We start from the raw sequence: 21,429 nt of genomic DNA, 5'->3' as shown, positions 1-21,429 counted from the left end.
AGGATTGGGGGGGTTATCAGATCTCAAGGGATAGAGCCCCCATGGGGTTTTCTTTTCTCAGATGCTTTCCCAGCATTCTCTCTCCCTTGTCCTAGACTCAATGGTTGGAAACAAGCTCGAAACAATATGGGTTCTTGTCAAGGGGGTCAGATGCTAAGGACTGGAGAGACGTCTCCAGTTCTCAATGGGGTTTTTTGCAGCACCATTTCTGAGCAGAATTCTTCACTTTCTCTGAAGCCCCATACTTCTGGGCCCCTGATGCTCCCAGGTACAGCTCAGAGACATCACCCACTCTCTTTTATCCCCACCTTCCTCCTTCCCTCGAATAAGGCCAGATTTCTATCACTTATTTACCAGGCAGGGCGAGTTAAGAATTAATGTATTTAGTCACTTCTCAGGACCCTTAGGAGCTCTGAAGTGCTGCCCCCTGGGAAGGAGCCTCCACTCCCTTTCAGGTCTTCTTTAAAAGATTAAAAAAAAAAAAAAGGCCTTTGCCAACTCCGGAAAGGAGGTGGTCCTATGGGAAGTCGGAAATCACTAACAAAGAGTTAAGTCTGGGATCTGCTTCTCAGTCCACTTCTTGCAGATAACAATGAAAAACTGGCTATGATTTCGTTTAGCAGTATATCTTTGGAAATATATATGAAAAAGAAAATCCCAATTTTATCAGGTTTGCTGTTTTGAAAAGAAAAGCCCCCCCAACACCCACGACCATCTAGGCAACTTCACTACATATCTGCTACAAACCTTTAAATTACTAATTTTGGGTCAAATATTCTAACTATTCCTTTAAAAACATGCTGACAAGTTTTACAAGTTAAACCCTCTACAAACTATACATACCTAGGCCTATCTTGATTTTGAGCTTAAAAAAAAAAAAGTGCAGCTCAAAACCTTCGGCCCGCAATTGAGAAGTCAGTCAGCAAGGCCTTTGATGGTGAGATAAAGAAAGGCTTTCCTTCACGCCCTCCTCCCTCCTGGAACACACCTTTTGTGTGCTCTGCCTAACAAAGGAATTTCCCAATTTCAGACTGGAAGGAGGGAAAAGTATGGTGGCTTTATAGAGCTGGCTTCCAAGCACAAAAGATGAAATTAAAAACAAAAAAGCAAGGCGAAGCTGGGATTCTCTGGTACCCTAGAGGAAACACCAAGGCGTTCAGCGTTGAGCAATAAAAAACATCAGTAACAAATCCCCATAGGAATTGGGATTCCTTTAGTTTCCTTTTGGCAGGAGAAGGGTATGTTTTCTTTGTCCTTAGTTAGCTACTGTGCTCAGATAATGGTTTTACTTCATTCTTGTAGTCAAGATACTATTTTATTGCTCCTCAAAGCAGAACGGTATACAAGTAAGGTAGCCTGACATTTGCAGCATAGTAGAATCTACCGTTTTTGTTGTGCTTGTTTTAGAAGAAGGGTCCTGCTTCCCACCCCCAACTCGGAAGCTGTCGTTTCAGCTGTGAAACTCAAATGATTTTGCAAAAATGGGTTCAAATGCTCGCTTTGTTTTTTAGCTGGCCAAGAGGTTCCTCTGAAGCCCTCATTGTAAAAATAGAAATGAGAGAATTTGCTAGAAGTTGGTTGTTTCTGGTTTAAAAGCAAATGCAGATGATGAGTGGGGCTGTGAGACCAAATCCCCCCCCCCCCCAAGCCAAGGGTTGACCAAAAGACCAGGCTTTGACAGAATCCTGCTCACAAAGTCTGTGGCATTACAAATCCGTGGGGCAGATGCACAGCTGGATTCCTAGGATAAGGGAGGAGTTAGACTGTGGTTTAAGGGGCACAACTCTTGTAACCATTTAAAAGCTGCTTCCCCGAAGCTTTTAGGGATAACGGTAGGGGGTGGGGGAGGGGCAAGAGAGCATTTTAAAGTACAAAAGATTTCAAACCAACGAACAATCTTCCTCTGGCATCTGCACGATCAAATTCCATGTATTGTCACAGGGCCCCTAGCCTATCAGGATCTCAGACTTAGCAGGTCGTTGCATTCTCCCCGATGCACATAATGTTTTTTACATGCATATTAACAATGGCCTACCTTCAGAAGAAGGAAAAGGCGTCCTTTCACATGAAATCAAGCCCAAGTAAGGTTGAAACCCAACACACTGTGTTGGATGGGCACTGCTCTCTGGCCCCAAGACGATGAGTTTCAATTTCATCATCTGGTAACACTGGCCAACGCTGATGCTGTGGTTGGCAAAAAAAAAAAAAAAAAAAAAAAAAAAAAAAAAATCTGCAGCCTGCATAGGTGCATCCTACACCTGTGCAGACAGGCACTGCAACTTGTGTGCACCGTGGCACAGTCGCAGGCTGAAACTAAAGGACTCTCCTGTGAGACGATAATCCAAGTCATTTGCATGAGGAGTCTTAAAAGAGCAAAAGATCTTTTACGGTGTCCATCCTACGGAGCTCTGTCACAGAGAACAATGGCTTCCTCAACGGAAGTGAATGCAAGTTAATGCTGAGATTTAAAAGAAAACACTTCTCTGTGTACTTTGCAGACATTTCACCAGTCTGACCTAAAATAAAGACACGCTGGAATAGTTCTGCCGGGATTCTTCTCTGCTATTCCAGGGTTAGTATTGTCTTCGGAGTACAAGCAAACAGGAGGGAGCCTTTTTTAGGAGGTAACGGTGGCAGTTTTTTTTTTCTTCAGATCCTTCCATTTTGTCCTACTTCCAGTCAGCACAATTAGCTTGACATGGAGGTTTCTCCTGTTCTAAAAAAGAAACCTTTCAGTGGCGTGCTTGTCTGTGCACAATATGGACACCAGGACAGAGGGCTGGAAAACAGCATACTTCATCTGGCAGAGAAGGAAACGCAGTGTCTCCTTCTCGGATGGGTTACAATTATCTCCTTTCCTGGCCTTTGGCTGGGTTTCTGTATGTATCTTTTGCCTGTGTTCTGTAAGCTATGACCACCTGCTGTATGTACCTGTGCTTGTTACGTGTGTACACCATCTCCCTTACAGAACGTAAAGACCCAGCTATTACATCGTGTTTACTCAATATCATCCCCCCCCAGTTGAAAAAAAACAACAAACCACCCTACATGAACCGAACATGCCATGCTTCAATCTGGCCCCAGTGGCTTTTTCTCTGAAAGCAAAACGTGTGTCTTTTACACCAGGGCTTTCTCCCCACCCCAGGGGTGTCTTCCATTCTTTTGTGGCTCAGTTTAAGGCGAAAAGGGCTCCAAACCACTAACTAACAGAAGGGAGCCCTTTCTTCCACCTCCTGGGAGAATCTCAGATTGAATTTATCTGAAGATAGCGTGCTCTCTTCTTACTTATTTGCCACCATTACGAAGAGGACAGCACAACCACCACCTTGGCTTCAAGATCCTGGGTAGAGAGGCTCACGGGCATTTTTTTCAACCATCTTTGGCGAGGCCTTGCTTCCTTCCACTCCAGTAAGTCGCGGCTTGGGGCCATGGAAAAGGACTGGGTGAGAGTCTCAAGTGTCGTTTGAAAAGACAGCAAATCAGCCCCCTGCTCGACCCCGTCCCCAGCACCGCCACCAGCACCTCCGGGCCGGGCCGTGCGCCCGCAGCCTTCCACCCGGGCCGGCGAGGCGCCGTGGGCCGGCGAGGCGCCGTGGGCCGGTGGGGCGTCGCGGCCGCGGGCTTCGCGCTCCGCCGCCCGGCTCGGGCTCCCTTCCCCCACGGCGCCCCCTCCCCCTCGCCGCGCTCCCTTTTGTTCGCTCGCCGCCCGGGCGGCCCGAGAGCTAGGCCCCGGCGTGGCCCGGGCCGAGCCGCCGCCGCGCGGCCTAGAGCCCGCGCCCGGGAGCCGGGCCGGCGTCCGGGCGCACGGCGAGGCCGCGGCGGCGAGGAGCCCCGGGGCGGCGAGGCCCGGCTACGCTCTAGCACACAGACCCCGGCGGCGGGGAGGCGCGACACGCCCGTAGCATGGAAGCCGCCGCCGCCGCCGCCGCCGCTCGCACTGCAGCGGGCGCAGCAGCAGCAGCCGCCGGCGGCGCGCGGAGCAGAGGTCGCCCGAGCCGTGGCCCGGACACCCGGGCTTGAGCGCTGCGGAGGCCCGCCCGGCCAGGGGGTGGGTGTGCGCCCGGGACAGGGGACCGCGGGGGTGCGGGCGGACGCGGGCGGGAGGGGGCATCGGACCCCTCGTGCCACCCCACGGGTCACGGCGAGTGCGAGGCTCAGGCCCCTTGGCCTGAGTGCGGCGGCCTGTCCCACCCTGGCCTTGGGGACAGCCGGCCTTCGAGCCCAGCCAGCTTCTTGAGGGGGGGCCCCCGAGGCTGGGCCGGTGTTGCTAGGCCCCACCGGCTCCAGAGGGGGCCACGTGAGCGCGGGCTCGCCTCCCCCGCCAAGGCTGGTTGTGCACAGATGATTTTCCCAAGGCCTGGGTGCCCCCTCTTCTCTACTGCCCCTTGACTTGTCCCCTAGCGCCCCACACCTCACCAGTGTACTACCCAGAGGTGAAGGGATTTGGACTTCTCCCCCCCCCACCACCCCAGGTGCTTGAAAGAAGAGAAGGTTGGAGGAGGAGGAGACTGGGGGGGCTGCTGCTGCTGCTGCTGGTGGTGGTGGTGGTGACAGGGCTGGGAGAGAGAAGGACGGAAGGGAGGAGGGGGCTGGGTGGGGTGGGGGTGACAGGCAGAGAGGAGCCTGGTCAACAAGCCAGCACCACTCTGCTAGGAGGCCAGGCCGGCTCCTGCAGCCGACGCATCCTGTGTGAGCAGACACACATAGATTGCTTTCTTGGGGGCTCTTTGTCAGCCACCAACACAGGGAACACACACTGACACACACGTACACAAAGATCTGAGCCAGGTTGTGGGAGGTAAGTGGGGGAAAGAGAAGGAGGGGGAAACAGTGTCTGCGGTGGGCTTCGGGGTGGAGGGGAGGGGGGGATGAGCCCTAAGGGGCTGTGGGGGGCTCGTGAGGTGAGCATTTCCAGGATTCTGTGCTTGTGTGGAGGGGGCACACACAATGACCTTTTCCCTAAGGAAGCCCCACAAGGCAGAGGCAACCCCCCAGCGAGCTCCCACCCTGTGCTGCTGCTGATTTTTCAGGGACTTGTTGGCAACTCAGCGAGGGTTGCCATAGCTTTTTTATGTAGGGTGACCAGAACCGGCTGAAACTGGTTTGAGGCAGATCAGCTCCTGAACACAATGCAGTCACTGAGCTACTACAGTGGGATAGCAGCTTCCTCCCTTCATGGCAGCCAAAAGCAGAGAAGCTTGCAGGAAGGTACCATCCCAACACAGTATGTAAATGCACACTTAGACACCACACAGCACTGGTACGTGACGAATGGAGCCCTAAAAGATCCTGTGTAGAGATGATGATGGGGGGGGGGAAAGGTGCAGGCTTGCAGGATCTGAGGTTTCTTGGGCTTTTCCTGCCTTTTTCTTTTTGCTTAAGGGATGGACAAGAAGCTGAGATTTATGACCCTTATTAAAGAAAAAAAAGTATGTGCCTTATTAGGGTGGGGACATTTGGTTTGTGCAGTCTCTCTCTTTCTCTCTCTTTCTCTGTGTTTTTAAGGAAACAAACCAGAGTGAAGTGATGGATTTGAAATGGCAGGCTGTTGCTGGAGAGTGCTACTTTGCATGCCTTTTTCTCTTGCAGGCTATGTTTTGTTTTGTGCTTTTCCTAGTAGAAGCTACTAAAGGGTGTTGGGGATACTTGGGACTATTATGAAGGCCAAAAGGTAACAATGTTGTTCTAGGAACCGGGCATGAATGCGTTCCACTGATGCTGTCAGCCATACATGCTGTCTTTTTTTTTTCCCCCCTTGTAGGCCTGTTGACTGAGGCTGCTTTTAACCCTTTCATATTTGCAGAGAATGCAACGGTGTGACAGTAACTGAACACTGGTCCAAAGTCTTTTCAAAAGGTCAAGGTTCACAAGGTGAGATAATGCTATTTATAGCATGACTTTATATATTAATTTTGGCACATCCATCTGACCCAGACTGACAGTGAGTTGGCACCCTGGAGATGGCGTGGGGTTCAGAGTGGAGACCAAATACCTTTCCTGTCATCCATGTTTAATGGGATTCCAGTGACTTTTTTGATGGTGTTGCTATCAAGGAGAGATCCGGATGCGTTCATTAAATCGCATGTGCTTGGGCGTTTGGAAGAGTCAGGCCCGGAAAGGCATGTTTAGAGGGTGGCAGGCAGCTGGGCCTTGTGGAGAATGCACTGTTTCTGCACAGAAGCAGTCCACACCGTGCTTTCTGACCACAGTTGTAAGAAAAGGAAGAAGGGCTTCACCAATTCAAAGCAGGCCAGCCAGCTTTTTAGGGTTGGAGGAGCCTGAAGGTAGATTGTCTTTTGTTCATCCACCTCTCCTTTTCCTATGTTCTCTGTGCTGACCTGAAAGGCTTCTCAGTCAAGTGGTGGAATGTCTTATTGATTTTGGGGGCTGTCGACAGTGACTTTGCCATTGGATTATTTGTGGCATACGTTTGAGTGTGGATGACTAAGGAAGGGCTAAGAGGAACCCAGGTCTGTCTGGTTTTGTCTGTGAAAAAAAAAAAAGCCCGACTTTTAGCTTACAGCTTTACTGCAGTGGGTGGTGGGAAATAGCTAATGCTTTTTCTACAGTCAGAACTGGGTTGGGGGAAAAAAAAAGTAAACTAGAGCTTGGAAAGGAGAGGAGGGGACACAGCAGAGGAGAGCAGCAAATTGCTGAAGAACAAAGGAGAACACTAGACATTTTGCCTTGGGGTTCCTTGGGCAAAGAACTACCACTTCCCCAAACAGGAAACCAGTCGCACCAGAGTCAGGTCCAATATGATCTCAGCAACAGAGCTGGTTCTGCCTTTCTGCTGGTTTGCTAAAAGCACAGCCAAGAGGAGCCCATGGGAGACCTGATTGCAAATACATTTTCTCCCTTTGAAGTGCGTATCGAGTTCCTCTCCGGGTTCAGCTGAATAGACTATTCAGAAATGCGGAGGATCTTAGAATTGGTGAAGTCGTGTGCTATTGGTGGGCAGTCTATCTGCAGTGAAGGGTGTTAAGTATGCAGGGGTTTTTATTGTTGGAATGGGTTTTTTTTGTGTGTGTTTTGTTTTGTTTTGTTTTTTCAGTTGGGCTGCAGAGAGTCGCCTATGTGCTAGCACTGGCAAAAAAGGGGAGACTCGAGTGCCTGGTTAGCTTGGAGTATCGTGTGTAGTCTTTAATAGAGATAAACGTGATCGAGTCCACGATGGCACAAGGTTCTTTGCAAATCACAGTGCTAAGTTTGGTTTTCAATTCTGTCTCATTTCCGACTGCTAGAGGTTCTGCAGTTGCCTGTGGTAGAAATAATGCTTGCCGAGCCTATTCGAATCTATACTGCATGGTGTGTTGGCCCCTGAGCTTCTGGTGCAGACTAGAACTCAGACGGCTGATGTGATAAACCTTGATTAGCTTAATACAATAAGCTATTCTGTCATTTAGTCCTTTTCGTTCCTGTCTTTCCAGGGGCTGGGGTTTTGATTTACCTTTTACAGCTAGCCCCTTGCAATGACCGTTTGTTGAGAATGTGTCTTTAAAAGCCCCTTTTAAAGGTGCTGCATGTCATGGAATGTTCTGGTCTGCTGTACTGTCTTGGTGGTTTTAGCTTTGTTCTTTCCCCTCCCCCTCCCCCACCAAGAGGTCTCTCCTGAAAATAGCATTTGTTTTGCATTTAGGCCAGTCTTTCCAGCTGCAAATGCTGTGGGAGGATGGGAGGTTCTCCCAGGCAGCCGGCCATGAGCTCATCTTGGAGTGGAGCTGGCCTCAGGTGTGGAGCTCATGCTGGGCTGTAACAAGGTAGTAGGCCCACCTCTCTGGGGGAAGACGGACACAGAGACACAGAGCATTCTGGAAATAAGCCAGGACATGTTCCTTCCTGGGAGAGCCAGGAGGTAACGCCATGGCACCCATGCTGGAGCTACAGCAGGCGCGCCTGCCTGCTGTTTCCTGAGGCAGTCTCTTCTGAGGAGGACCTTCGGGCCTTCCCTGTCTGCAGCAGGAATGTGCGGGTTTGGCGAGAGCACACTGGAAAGAAAGTGTAACTGGGTGGCGAACACTTGCTTGTTTTCATCCTTTGCCTGAAATTGAGTCATATTTTCCATGTTAAGGAACACTCAATCCAAGTTTTTTTTTTTTTACAGCTCAGTCTAACCTGGCTCATGGATTCATTCTGTGTTTATAGGCTCTCTCTCCCTCTCCCTCTCTCTTTCCTTCCTGCCCTTCTTCTCACCCTCTCCTCTTTTCTCTCAAACACCCCCACCTGCCTCAGAGACAGGGTCTTGGTAATTAGCCTAGGCTGCCCCTAGACTTCATCTTGTACCTGGACTCTTGAGTGCAGAGGTTACAGGCATGTGCCGCCATGCCCAGCCCTGTGGTGGCTCATTTTTAAGGACAGCCTTGGAAAGAAGAGGATGACTTTTAAATGGATTCTTTTTCTTTCTTTCTTTCTTTTCTTTTCTTTTCTTTTCTTTTTTTTGAGACAGGGTTTCTCTGTGTAGCCTTGGCTGTCCTGGACTTGCTTTGTAGACCAGGCTGGCCTCGAACTCACAGCGATCCACTTGCCGCTGCCTCCCGAGTGCTGGGATTAAAGGTGTGCCCCACCACCGCCCAGCCTTTTTTAAAAAACACATGCTAGGTTGAGTTACAGTGTTAGGATTTGTTCCCTGCCCCCCTTTCTTTGAAATTCTTTTGTGAGCATCTGTGTTCTGTGGCTTTTGAGTGACCTTGTCCATGTCCGTGGTGGAACAGAGCCTTGCTAAGTCTGGTGCAGAAGTTGCCCTGATATGGAACCTTAAAAAGGAGCGAGTAGCCGGGTGTGGTGGCCCATGCCTTTAATCCCAGCACTCGGGAGGCAGAGGCAGGTGGATCGCTGTGAGTTCGAGGATAGCCTGGTCTACAGATCGGGTCCAGGACAGCCAAGGCTACACAGAGAAACCCTGTCTTGAAAAACCAGAAAAAAAAAACAGAAAAAAAAAAAAGGAGTGGGTAGTACAAGGTGACAAAGGGATCTGAAGAACATTTGGGGCTGCCTCTCTCTCAGGCCCCAAAGAACACTTGCTCCCTCACTTGTCAGACTGTCTCAACTAAAACAGGAGCAGCGCAGATAGCAGCCCAGAAGTCTGCATGTGGGTACTAAGTATGCGTTAGGGATGATCACTGATCTGAGGTATGGCTAAAGAATTTAAGATGTTTAATTTCTACCCAGTGACATATGGTATACAGCTTATTAGGTTTTGACATGTGTATAGAGCCACGTATAAGTTGACATAACTCATGCAGAATAATTCCATCACCAGGAAGCTTCTTGCTGCCCTTTTGAGGCAAACTCTTCTGTCACCCAAAGCCCAGGCAGCCTCAGTCCTACTGTAGTTCTGTTCCTCTCTGGCTGTATTGTTTGGGTTTCCCCAGGATGTCCTTCCTATAAACGGCTTCTTTCACTTGGCAAGATGTACCTGGAATTCATCCTTGGTGCTTTGTATGTCCTTTTGATTGCTGAGTACTATTCCATTGTATGGATATACCACATTTTCTTCATCCTTTCACTGGTGTTGAAGTGTTGGTTCCAGTTTCAGGAGATTGTAGGGGATAAAAACCTACCACAAATATGTGTACAGGTTTTCGTGTCAGCACTTTTTATTTTATTGTTTGTAGACACTAGGTATTATTTGGTCATATGCATGAATTTGAAGTTTAAATGAGATAAATTCAGCTGACAGTATCATACAGAAGAGATTCAACCTTGGCAGCTACAGCTCAGACTTCCCAGAAGGAGAAGGGGTGAGGGTGAAGACACTGCAGCGCTGATCGTGATGATGGAACACTTTCTAATGGGATGACATGCTTTATCATCCTGAACTAATCGGAATTAGCCAAAATGGAAACAAAAAGCTGCAAGTGGTAAAACAGCCTTTTATTTCTTCCGGCAATTATTTTTAATCTCAAGACTAGTTTGGCAGTTTCATGTGTTTTCAGTTCAGTGAAACACCACACAAGAATAGATTTGAAATTTTGGAAAATGATACCAAAGGTCTCTGTTGAAATCTTGGTGTCTATAAATAGTTTCTTCAAAAAATACCACCGGTACCTACCATTTGAAGTCACTGGCCATCTTGAAAGGAGGGGAATGTATCTGAGCACTGTCGTGGCACTAGAGTGGAGACGTGAAACAAGTCTCAGTCTGTCTGTCTGTCTGTCTGTCTGTCTGTCTCTCTCTCTCTCTCTCTCTCTCTCTGTCTGTCTCTCTCTTTCCTCCCTCCTGTAGTCCACACTGTCCTCAAACTCATTATGTAGCTGAGGCTGGTCTATAACCCTTAGTGCTAATTTTTTTTTGTTTTTGTTTTTTCTGTTTTGGTTTAACTCTTTGGGATCTTGAGGGAGAACTGGGAGGCTGAGGATACAAGTCACTTCTAGGTCAGGACAAGTAGGTGGAGGCGAACTGCGAGGTGAGACCAGGAAGTGCCCAGCCACACCATGTGAGGGTTCTTGCTGCCAGGTACCTGAGACTTCATTGTTTTTTGTTTTTGTTTGTTTGTTTGTTTGTTTGTTTTTCTTTTGAGCAGCAGGCATCTTGCCAGGTTCTAGGAATGCTGAGCAAAGAGGAAACTGGAGAGCAAAGAGTAGGAAGTAGCCCACAGAGCTGTCGTGGAAATGTGACTGGCATCTACTGTAATTGTCAGGGAGGAACCCTGAAGAGGCTGCTTTGCATTTGACCCTGGAAAGCCCTTGAGTGTATGAAACTGGCCAGGGTTTGAGAAGAGCAAGCCTGCAAGGGAACAGTGACAGGAAGGTCCAGAGAGAGCTTGGTGGGCATGTGGTAGCCATATTTATGCCCACAAGGCAGAGAAGGAGAGACTGATGAGGAACTTTCTGGTAGCTCTGGACACTAGTATTAGCAGAAAGATTGAGCCTTCATCCCACAAGTCTTGTGGGGATACCTTGGGCATGGAATAGAAGCTGTTGAGGCTGGAGGCATGGAGATCACGTGGGGTTCCATGCAGCACTTTAGGGGAGAGAATCTGCATTTTACATTGAAGACCAGGCACACTGCCTGTGGGAATGGAGCGGAGGGGTGGTCACACAGCGGCCGAGGAGCATGTAGTGCTACCTGACTAGACATGGGAGTGATGGAGCAGGGAGGATGAAGACGGGGCCTGGAGGTGACATGTAGGTTACTAGGCAGCTGGTCCTTTCTGTTTTCAGATGTCCAAGGCAGAAGGCAGAAGAGATGGGAGAAGGATGGCAGTGAAGAGCCTTGATCTGCTAACTTCAGGTTTGGGCACAGTTGCCTGCATGGGGCCCTCTGCCCCTTAGCTGTATTGTCATGGCTTAATGGGCCAGAGGTCAAATTGGGCGAATGGCAGCATCACAGTTCTCAGTGGAGGGACCAGTTCTCAGACTACCTGTGGGTGCCTGAAACTCAAGAGAGTACCAAATCTTCTGTGTGGTAGGTCTTTCCAGTTCATACAGACCTGCGAGACAATGAGGCAGTTTTCCTGGCCACAAAGTGGAAGCAAGAAGGCATGGAGAGATGCTCTCGTCTTTATGTGCTCTGAAAGTGAAGAGAAAAGCAACGTCAATTGAAAGAGAGATGAGAATAGGAGGTTAACAACGGTCTCCAATAACAAGACAGGACATTTATAACTTACTGTAGTGAACGGTATATAAAGCAGGAATAGTTTATTTCTTAGAATTTTCCGTTTAATATTTTCAGACTGTTGTTGACCTTTGTAACTGTAACCTTGGAAAGTGAAGCTGCAGGTAAGGGAGACTTACCCCCAGCATTGAGCAGCGATAGCAGGAAGACTGACGACAGGCTCCCAGATCATGCCGGTGGGAGAGGCCGACTCTGAGACATGCTTTCTACCACATGGGTGGCATTTGGGGTATGGTGGCTCGAAGGAGGATTTCCAGAGGCAGAGCGGTGCCAGAGATGCTGGGGTGCTCAAGCTAGTGGGTGCTGTCCCTTGAGGCTGTAGTGATGAGTTTTGAAGTACACCAAGAGTTTTCCTGACCGGTCAGCACAGAGAGGAGGGTATGTTTTCTGACCCAGAGCTGGCACATCAGAAGGACAGAAGTTTTCCGGGGCACAAAACAGAAGTGAGGAGAAATAGAGGGACATGCTGAAAAGAATGAAAAAGTGAATGGTTAGGCGAGATGAGGGTAAGCTAACCGTAAATAAACGGAGCTCAAAGAGTTCCTGGAATCATCTTTTTCAGGCAGGACGTTCCAGAGGGGAGAACAAATTCTGTTTGATCAGCTTCTGCAGACAGAAGTAGAATTTTAGAGAAACGCCGAGCAGCTTTCTTAGCTGTCACGTACCTCCTTACTAGGGCTGCATCGGCTGGATTGTCTTTGGGCCCCAACACCAGTGTTGTATGGCTTTTCAGTAAGGTTGATTATTACACCTTTACATACTGAGAACTTCCTGGCATGAGGAACACTTCTGGAGACCTAAAAGATAATTGTTTGTTTAACGTCAACCTTTTCTTTCTGAGAGACAGACTCGTTCTGGGGGCTGATTCTGGGGGCAGCCATGGGCGTCGTCGGTTTTGTGGCTTCTGTTCGAAGGGACAGATGATGGGGATCTGAGTGCTGAGGTAAGAGTGCTGAAGAGCTGCATGATTAGGTCACTCAAAGCCCCCTGCTTTACAGGATTCGTGACTGGGTATAGGTCAGATATAATTTGCAATTTCTGTCTCATATTTGACAGTTAGCCCAAACAAAGAATGGGCTTATCAGGTAGTTCAGAGCAGATGGGGACCCAGAACCAGCGTCTGGACTCTTATTCTTGGACTCCTCCACCATGGCTCTCTCAGTGGGTCCCGGCTTTTTTTTTTTTTAAATTTTAAATTTTATTAATTTATTCAGATTACAACTCAATTGCTATCCCATCATTTGTATCCTCCTATTCCTCCCTCCTGCTTTCACCCTATTCCCCTCCCCTAGGTCTATGACCGAGGGGGACCTCCTCCCCCACTATATGGTCATAGGCTATCCAGTCTCATCTTGGTAGCCTGCTTATTCTTTTTTTTGAGTGCCACCAGGCCTTCCCCACCAAGGGGAGGTGGTCAAATATGGAGCACCAGAGTTCATGTCAGAGTTAGTCCCTGCTTTCCATATAACTGTGGAGAATGTCCTGTCCATTGGGTAGATCAGAGTAGGGATTCAATGTTTACTACTGTATTGTCTTTGGTTAGTGCAATAGTTTGAGCAGACCCCCCTGGGGTCCCGGCTTCTTATGTGTTGGTGGTATGTAATTCTGCACACATTTGGAATTTGTATCAGATGAACCTGAAAACGCGAGTTAATCAAGTTAGGTCTCCCATGTGGACTCTTGATAAGCCGAGCTTTAATGGTTCTCATTATGGCTTACACAGGGCCGGGAGAGTAAGCGGGAAGGAATGGCGACGCTTAATGCTGCCTTAGTTCTGGGTGGCAAGGCCATAGAAGTGTTCAGATGCCTTTGTCCGAGTCTCTGAAATGGCTTGTCTTCATAGTCTGCAGTGATGCGGACCTATGTTCTACTCTTATGAGCTGTGGGACCCGGAACCAGTCACTTAAACAAATCAGGCTCTTCCTGAGCATGATTACATGCAACAGGGTGCACAGAAGAGCTCAGGTAGTGAGTCCTTCCCCAGAGGGGGGCTCTTATTCTGTTTCCTGGTCTTCCCATTTGAGGAAAATGATGTTGTTTTTGAGAGTATTGTTTCTGTACTACCTAACCTCATTTGCAGGTAGACATAAGTTTGACTATGAAAATAGAATATGTATCATCTGTATGTGCCTGCGGCTTCAGCAATAGCTGCCTTTTAACTGGTTAAAAGTGGGTAAACCATGGGCAGGAGGGTGGTGTGCATGGCCCAGGTTGGGTAACTTCCATTTGTAGTTGGAGTTAAACCTGGTGTTTCACCTCTTCACTCAGGGAATGGCCCAGCTAGTTCATTGACTCTGGCCAAGACGTCAGCTTAAAACAGAACAAAACTTACACACAAAGCTTTGCCAGCTTTCCTGGGTATGCTGTCTCAGGCCTTTAGTCCAAGCACTTAGGAGGGAGAGACAGGCTGATTTCTTGAGTTCCAGGTTAGCCGTGGTTACACAGCTTAGTGATGACTTTCCATGACCTTCTTTCTACATATTTGTATGACGCAACTACATGTTCATGTTTGCACATGATGCCTCCAGAAAGTAGGCCTGGAATGCCTTGCCTGTAACTCTTTTTTTTTTTTTTTAAATAAAAAGACATGGTTTCTCTGTGTAGCAGCCCTGGCTGCCCTAGACTCACTTTGTAGACCAGGCTGGCCTCAAACTCAGAGATCCGCATGCCTCTGCCTCCCTAGAGCTGGGATTAAAGGCGTGCGCCACCACCTCCCGGTTTTGCCTGTAACTCTTTAACACTCAGGGTTGGGGTAAGGGTTCAAGGTCATCCTGTCATACATATGGAGTTCAAGAATTGCCTGGACTACTTGAGAGAGACAGGAAAGGCCCAGGATTGGAAGTCTTAAAGGAAATGTGAACGATCTCATTAATTGTTTCATATTGGTTACACAAGGAGTGAGTAATCCTATTTAATGCCGTCAGACATTTAGCACAGTCTGCCACATCCCATGACCTGGTATTCAGATTCGTTTTACCTCTTCTTTTTCTCATTTTCTTCTAAAAAAATATGACTAGAAATGTAAAGCTACATACGGTTTTTATGTTTCTACTGGGCAGGATGGTCTAGGATGTTGGGTGGACATCTGTGGTGTAACTCCTGGTGCCCTCTGTCATTGTGTGCTTAGTGGAAAACATCAGTACAATGACTGCCAGTGGCCCCTGTTAGGGAAGAAGCCTGCCCTTCCCTAGATGGAGCCAACTTTTCTCTCCTGTGTACTCCTAATTTGTCTCTTAGCGGCAGCGTTTGCACAGCTATGCCTCCCTGTGAGCTCCAGGAACGAAAACATGGCTTACTGGGTGTGTGCATCAGACTGATATCCTGGAGGGTGTACTTGCATGCCTGTGAAGACTCAGCGGAAAGTGACTAGCTAAGATCGCACTATTCCTGCAGGGTGTGGTAGCACACGCCCTAATCTCAGCACTTGGGAGGCAGGTGGGGCTCCAGTTTGAGGCCAGCCTGGTCTATCCAGTGAATTCCAGGACAGGAAGAGTTACACAGTGAGACCCTGTCTCAAAAAAAGAAGGAAGGAAGGAAAAGGAAGGAAGGAAGGAAGGAAGGAAGGAAGGAAGAAAAGATCTCATGCACTATTCCCAAGTGATGGGTGGTAGATTTGGACCAGGGTCAAGTGGCCATATACTCAACACAACGCCCCTACTCCGCCCCACCAATGCACTGCGTCTTCCCGTCTTTGCGTGCAAAATCTGCTTGCTCGTGATGTTCTGTACCTGTCTCCCAGGGATGGCTGTTTAAAGTCACTTCTCACACTTTAATTGATAGCTAAATCATGGAGGGCTCTTGTTAACAGTGTTTGCATTGCTTGATTGAACCTAGTGTCTTGCTCAACCTGGCATTCACTGTAGGAACTGAGTTACTTCCTCAACCCCTTTGTTCTTCTTGTGTTTTTGTGACTGAACTCTAATCTGACCTGGCCTTGAATTGTGGCAATCCTGCCTCATCCTGAGTGCTGTAGTTATAGATGTCTCCCCTTTAACCGTTTAGCTCGTGTAGTCTGATAAAGCATCTATCACAAGGGCTGTCAGGCCTTAGGCCAGCACATGGCAGTGCCTGCCAGTGTTGTTGGTTCAGTGGTTTGGGGTCTAGTGAGAGACAGGAATTCAGACTCTGTCATCAGTCTCCATTTCTGTTTCTAACCTTGAGAAGCAGTTGGAGCGAGGGATGAGCCATCTCACTGCAGTTTGGAAGGTGGCGGACACTCCTTTTCTAGCCCAAGGTGAAAGTCTACCAGCAGTGTGTCCTGGGGCCAGTTCTCCTGGGAAGGTCACTCTGGAATCCCAGCCACACAGGAAATGGAGCTGGAGGAAGGAGCTGATGTGGTAAGTGAGCTGTGAGGGACTGGACTTTCTTACCTTGGGAAGACACTGCTGGACAGGGAGATAGGAATACAGTAGTGTCATCTGAGGTACCTCACCCTATCTCTACAACAGCTTGCCTTAACACACAAACCATAGTGGAGTTTATACCATGTTGGGCATTTGGCCACCGGTCTATGAAATATGAACCTGGGTCGTTGACAGTGATTTGTTAGTTGTTGGCTGAACCTGAATCTGCCAGTTTAGCTCTTAGTCTTGCTCCTCAAAGGGCGGGAGTTTCTTCAGGACTGGTGGGTAGTAGGGCTGCTATGGGACCTCCGATTCCTGCGATGGGACTGGACTGTGGCTTGGTGGACAAGGCTGGCTGGGCAGCCCTGGAGAAAGGGAGAGGAATTGTGTCAGAGCTGTGGGGAGTTCAGAATGTAGCTGGAACAAGTTTAAGCCTGGCTTGGAGTATGACAAGAATCAAGGTGAGCTCGGGGCCAGAGACCAGCAGTCAGCCTGGAGCGGACATCAGAAGGTGGGCAGAGGTGATGGTCACGGTGCGGTGAGAAGAGCAAGAGCACGGGGGTGCAGGATGGAGGTACAGAGTGTGAGATGGTGGGGATTGGGCTGACCAGAGAGGCTCCCTGGTGCTAGTAACTGAACAGGGGGGTGAGTGAGGCTCTCAGGAAGGACCTACTACCTCTATGTGGATGGTGACAGGGGACACTGGTGTAGCAGAAGTGGAGTGTGTAGACAGGTAGCAGCAGGATATTTTTGTAAGGGCGTTCATGGTGGAAGACACAGAAAGACCTGATTGGTTTGCTGTTTGTGTGGCCTAGAGCTCACATGACAAAAGACAGAGGTGCAAGCCAGCTGGAAGCTGGCTGCTTAGTGAGACTGTCTGAAAACAAACAAGCAATCGCCCCACCAAAACAAAAAAACCAAAAGACCCCAAAAACCTTCCCCATGACCAATTGAATTCCCTCCCTCCCTCCCTCCCTCCCTCCCTCCCTCCCTCCCTCCCTCCCTCCTTTCTTTCTTTCTTTCTTTCTTTCTTTCTTTCTCCAGATAAGGTTTCTCTGTGCAGCCTTGGCCATCCTAGACTCACTTGGTAGACCAGACTGGCCTCGAACTCACAGTGATCCTCCTGCCTCTGCCTCCTGAGTGCTGGGATTAAAGGCGTGCGCCACCACACCCGACTTGAATTTTCTTAATTTGTAAAAATATGCTTTATTCTGAAATGCTCCTTTGGGTTTTATTTATTTATTTATTTTTAAGATTTTATTTATTTATTTTATGTATATGAGCCCTCTCTCTGCATGTACACCTGTTCACTGGAAGAAGGCTTTAGAGGGTATATAGATGGTTGTGAGCCACCATGTGGTTGCTGGGAATTGAACTCAGGTCCTCTGGAAGAGCAGATGGTGCTCTTAACCGCTGAGCCATTTCTCCAGCCCGCTCCTTTGGGTTTTAAAGTGAAGAATGCAAAGGATGAAAGGGTTCTGAAAAAGATGTTTTTGGTGGAATTGTGGAGAAGATAAGGGGTGGAGTTTGACAAAAAAAGGAAAGGTGATCCAGAGAGAAATGGTGGGGATGCAGTACGCCACAAGAAGAAAATACGTGCTCAGCAGTCACTGAGAGAAAGGGTTTCCTAAAAAATGATGAAAAACAAGGGGTGACTTTATCGTGCTGGGAAAATGCTGCTGAGCCAACCAGTTGGGAGCACTTGCTTTTGGAGTCGTTCCTGCTCTCAGCAGCTCTGATGTGTGGGTGCCCTCTCTTGCATGCTTGTGGAGTGGAGGCTCAGCAGCAGTGTGGCTGAGACTGTGGGCCTCATACCGGCTGCTCTCATCGTAGCTCTGCTCTGCACCTTAGTTCAGGAGCTAAGCTGCAAGCTCTTTAGTTTGCAGCTTGAGTCTATATCAAGCTGGACGTGATGGCTCAATGCCTATCCATCACACCAGTCCAAAGGGTGAGTACAGTGCCCGGAGTTTGAGGCCAGCTTGGACTATGGAGAGTTCCAGGCCACCCATGCCAGCCTGGGCTAGAGTGTGGGACTCTGCCCCAGTACAAAACTAAGAACCACACTATAGAAACCTAACCCAAGAAAGTCTGTTGTCTCTTAATCAACTCAAAGTATAATAGAGTAGGTGAGATGGCTCACTCGGTAAAGGCACTTGCCACCAAACTGCCTATTTGAGCTCAACCCTTGGGCCCCAAATGGTGGAAGGAGAGGACTGACTCCCGCACGTTGCTTTCCTCCTTCATATGTGCCAACCAACCAAGCAACCAACCAGCCAACCAGCCAACCAGCCAACCAACTGTGTAAGAAGTGTGGAGCAAGCAGTGCCTGAGCTGCTGGAGGTAGGAAGCTGGGCTGAAGTCATTTGTATGTGTATATGCTTTAAGTCCCCATAGGCACTGACAGAATCCGGTAAAGTCATGTCATGTAGCGATTGGACTTCGTGGTCTTATTGAGACAAGTCAGAATTGAAATTGTTCCTCTAGTCCTGAGCATTAGGGTATCCTTGACAACAGCTGGAGTTTCAAATTGATCTGTCCTGTCTTTGGTTACACTGTGCTCCAGTTTCAGGTGCCTGAGGGTAGGAAACATTTTCTCTTGTCTTCTTAGAAGACCATGCCAGAGTGTCTATTTGTTAAGGGGGCTTAAGAGCATTCTTTGTTACCCCATGGATTGCTGGGAATTCTGGTGGCATCTGCGTTGGTATTGTCTGTTGGGAGCAGCACTATTGTGATTTAGTTTGTTCTAGCACTCTCTGCTAGAGTCCCAGCACTGACCTTTCGTTTCTATCTTTGTTTTCCAGTGAGGGTCTTACTATATAGCTCTGGCTAGCCTTGGCCTCCTGATCCTTCTGCCTCTGCCAAGTTGTCTGTCCCCCAGCCTGGCCACTGAACTTGTTCTGATATTGCAGTAACTCACATTTAGTTTGGTTTTTTGTTGTTGTTGTTTTGTTTTGTTTTGTTTTTCTGAGACAGGGTCTTTCTGTGCAGCCTTGGCTGTCCTGGACTCACTTTGTAGACCAGGCTGGCCTCGAACTCACAGCGATCCTCCTGCCTCTGCCTCCCAAGTGCTGGGATTACAGATGTGCACCACCACGCCCGGCTGTAACTCACATTTAGGAAGGGCTGTGTTCTAGGTCTTCTAGAACTCACAGAGTTCTGGTTTCTTTTGTTGCTGTTTAGATATTTAGATTTATTTTATGAGTGTGGCTATTTGCCTGCCTGTCAGTGCATGTGGGTATGCAGACAGGCCAGAAGAGTGTCAGATCTCCTGGAAATTGAGTTACAGTTGGTGGTAAGCTGCCATGTCAGAGCTGGGAACTGAGCCTGGGGCTTCTGCGAGAGTAGCCAGTGCTCTTAACTACTGAACTACCTCTCCAGAGCCCACTTGCTTGCTTTAGTTAACCCTCACAATAACTCTTTTTTGTTTTGTTTTGCTTTTTCAAGACAGAGTTTCTCTGTGTAGCCTTGCCTGTCCTGGGCTCACTTTGTAGACCAGGCTGGCCTCAAACTCACAGCGATCCACCTGCCTCTGCCTCCCGAGTGCTGGGATTAAAGACATGCAACCACCACACCTGGCCCCAAAGAGTGATGTGACAAGTCCGTAAATCATGTGCAGGGTGCTGGGTTTGGTCCTCAGCACTGAGAGTAACCATGGCTTCCTCAAAGTAAGGGACACCATGCTCCCCTGGTTAGCTTTTCTCACCTGTCGTCCTTTACCATGCACTTACCTTTTTAAGATTTGTTTTCATTATGTGCATTTATCTGTGCACCTGAGTGCGGGCGTCCTTGGAGGCCAGAAACATTGGATTCCAGGAACTGGAATTTTAGGTGGTTGTGAGCCATTTGACATGGGTATGGGAGTCAAACTTGGGCCCTCTGCAAAAGCAGTATCCATTCTTAACCACTGAGCCATCTCTCCAGCCATTACTCTTTAACTATTGGAAGATGTGGTCTCTTGCTTGTTCATGAGGTGGTCCAGGTGTACCTGGAGGAAAAAGCATGCCGTTGTTAGAAAAATGGGTGGGAAGCACTTCCATCTCACTCTAAATCTAGAATTTACTTCTGTTCTCTAAAGAAAATCATTGCTTAAGCCTTACATCTGGTATCTGCAAAGTTGCTTTAACCCAGGAACTCCCAGGAAGAGAGAGAGAGAGAGAGAGAGAGAGAGAGAGAGAGAGAGAGAAAGAAAAGAGGAGAGACACACAGAGAGAGACAGAGAGAGAGACACACAGAGAGAGACAGGAAGAGACAGAGAGAGACAGAGACACAGAGACTGAGACACAGAGAGAGACAGAGACAGACAGACAGACATGGAGGTAGGGAGATTGATTGAGATTAATCCAACATTTCCTTACCTCCTTTAAAAATTATTTATTTCTTTTGGCTAGGTGTGGTTGTGCACGCCTTCAATCCCAGCACTCGGCAGGCAGAGGCAGGTGGATCTCTGTGAGTTCAAGGCCAGCCTGATCTACAAAGTGAGTCTAGGACAGCCAAGATTGTTAAACAGAGAAACCCTGTCTCAAACAAACAAACAAAATTATTTCTTTTTATGTGCATGTATGTTTGGCCTACATGAATGCCTATATGTCACATGCATGCAGTGTCTGTAGAGGCCAGAAAAAGGTATCAGATCTGGAGCTGCCATGTGGGTGCTGGGGATTGAACCTGGGTCTTCTGGAAGAGCAGCCAGTGCTCTTAACCACTGAGCCATCTCTCCAGCCCCACTGCTAATTCCTTGATGCTGTCTTGTTCTTCCTCTGTTGAGAGGAGAGTCTGAGTACCTGGTGGCGTACGAACATTGTTCTAAGCTACAGCTGTCTGAGATGACGGACACTGGAGGGTTTTAGCTGCCTCCCCATCAGTGCAACAGCAGCCTATGAGATGCTGTAAATAATCTCCCTTCTCTGCCCACCCCCCACGTCTGTTTTCTGTTTCCTTCAGGAAATAGCCAGGATGCTCTCAGTCATGTTTACAGATGAAAGTACTGTGTTTTATAATTCAAAAAATGCTGGTAGTGCTTTGGCATCCAGTGAGAATTGCCTTGTAGTTACCCACTGGAGCCATGATGTTAAGAAGCATCGTTGTAACATGTTGGGTGGTCCTCTGCCCACCTTTCCCTTCCGGAGAGAGAGGTACATCTGCTAAGCGCAGCTGAGGTGTGGCTGACTTGGGGAAGCAGGTGTGTCATCAACTTATGTTTTGTGTGGTGGAGGATGCTGTTTGCGCAGAGTGGGGTTTCTTCACCTCAGCACTCCTGATAATTGGTATCTTTGGTTGTGAGGACACTCTGAGTGTTATGTTAGCTGCACACTTGGCCAACTTCTGGTAGTCAGTTGCTACCACTAGACGCCAGGGGCGTGCTTTCTTTGCTATCTTAGGATACCCAGAATGTCAGTGGACAAATGGTCTCAGTAGAAAACCACTGGCTTCAAATCACAGTGAGAACAGTAGTTTAAATGATTTTTTTTTT

The 21,429-nt window shown here is 48.4% G+C and overlaps 1 protein-coding gene across 11 annotated transcripts in view; it reads left to right on the top strand.

Moving 5' to 3' along the window:
• The first annotated feature begins 2,405 nt into the window (after positions 1-2,405).
• Positions 2,406-21,429, top strand: part of ZNF532 (zinc finger protein 532) — a 116,755-nt gene continuing 97,731 nt past the window's right edge. For 2 of the 11 annotated variants that reach the window (XM_084779940.1, XM_084779939.1), the window contains exons 1-2: positions 5,332-5,671; positions 5,804-5,871. In XM_084779940.1, the coding sequence (XP_084636066.1) occupies positions 5,658-5,671; positions 5,804-5,871 (82 nt within the window). In that variant the 5' untranslated portion in view covers positions 5,332-5,657. Of the gene's footprint in view, positions 2,573-2,593; positions 3,409-3,913; positions 4,049-4,594; positions 4,799-5,331; positions 5,672-5,761; positions 5,872-5,910; positions 6,866-21,429 lie in introns of those variants that run through there. The other 9 variants (XM_084779943.1, XM_084779941.1, XM_084779942.1 and 6 more) reach the window with 9 other exon arrangements.

Source organism: Acomys minous (assembly GCF_964271855.1).
Source record: "Acomys minous genome assembly, chromosome: 4".
Classification (NCBI taxonomy): Eukaryota; Metazoa; Chordata; class Mammalia; order Rodentia; family Muridae; genus Acomys; species Acomys minous.
Note: the sequence above shows the minus strand (reverse complement) of the source record. Positions and strands in the feature narration are given on the sequence as shown.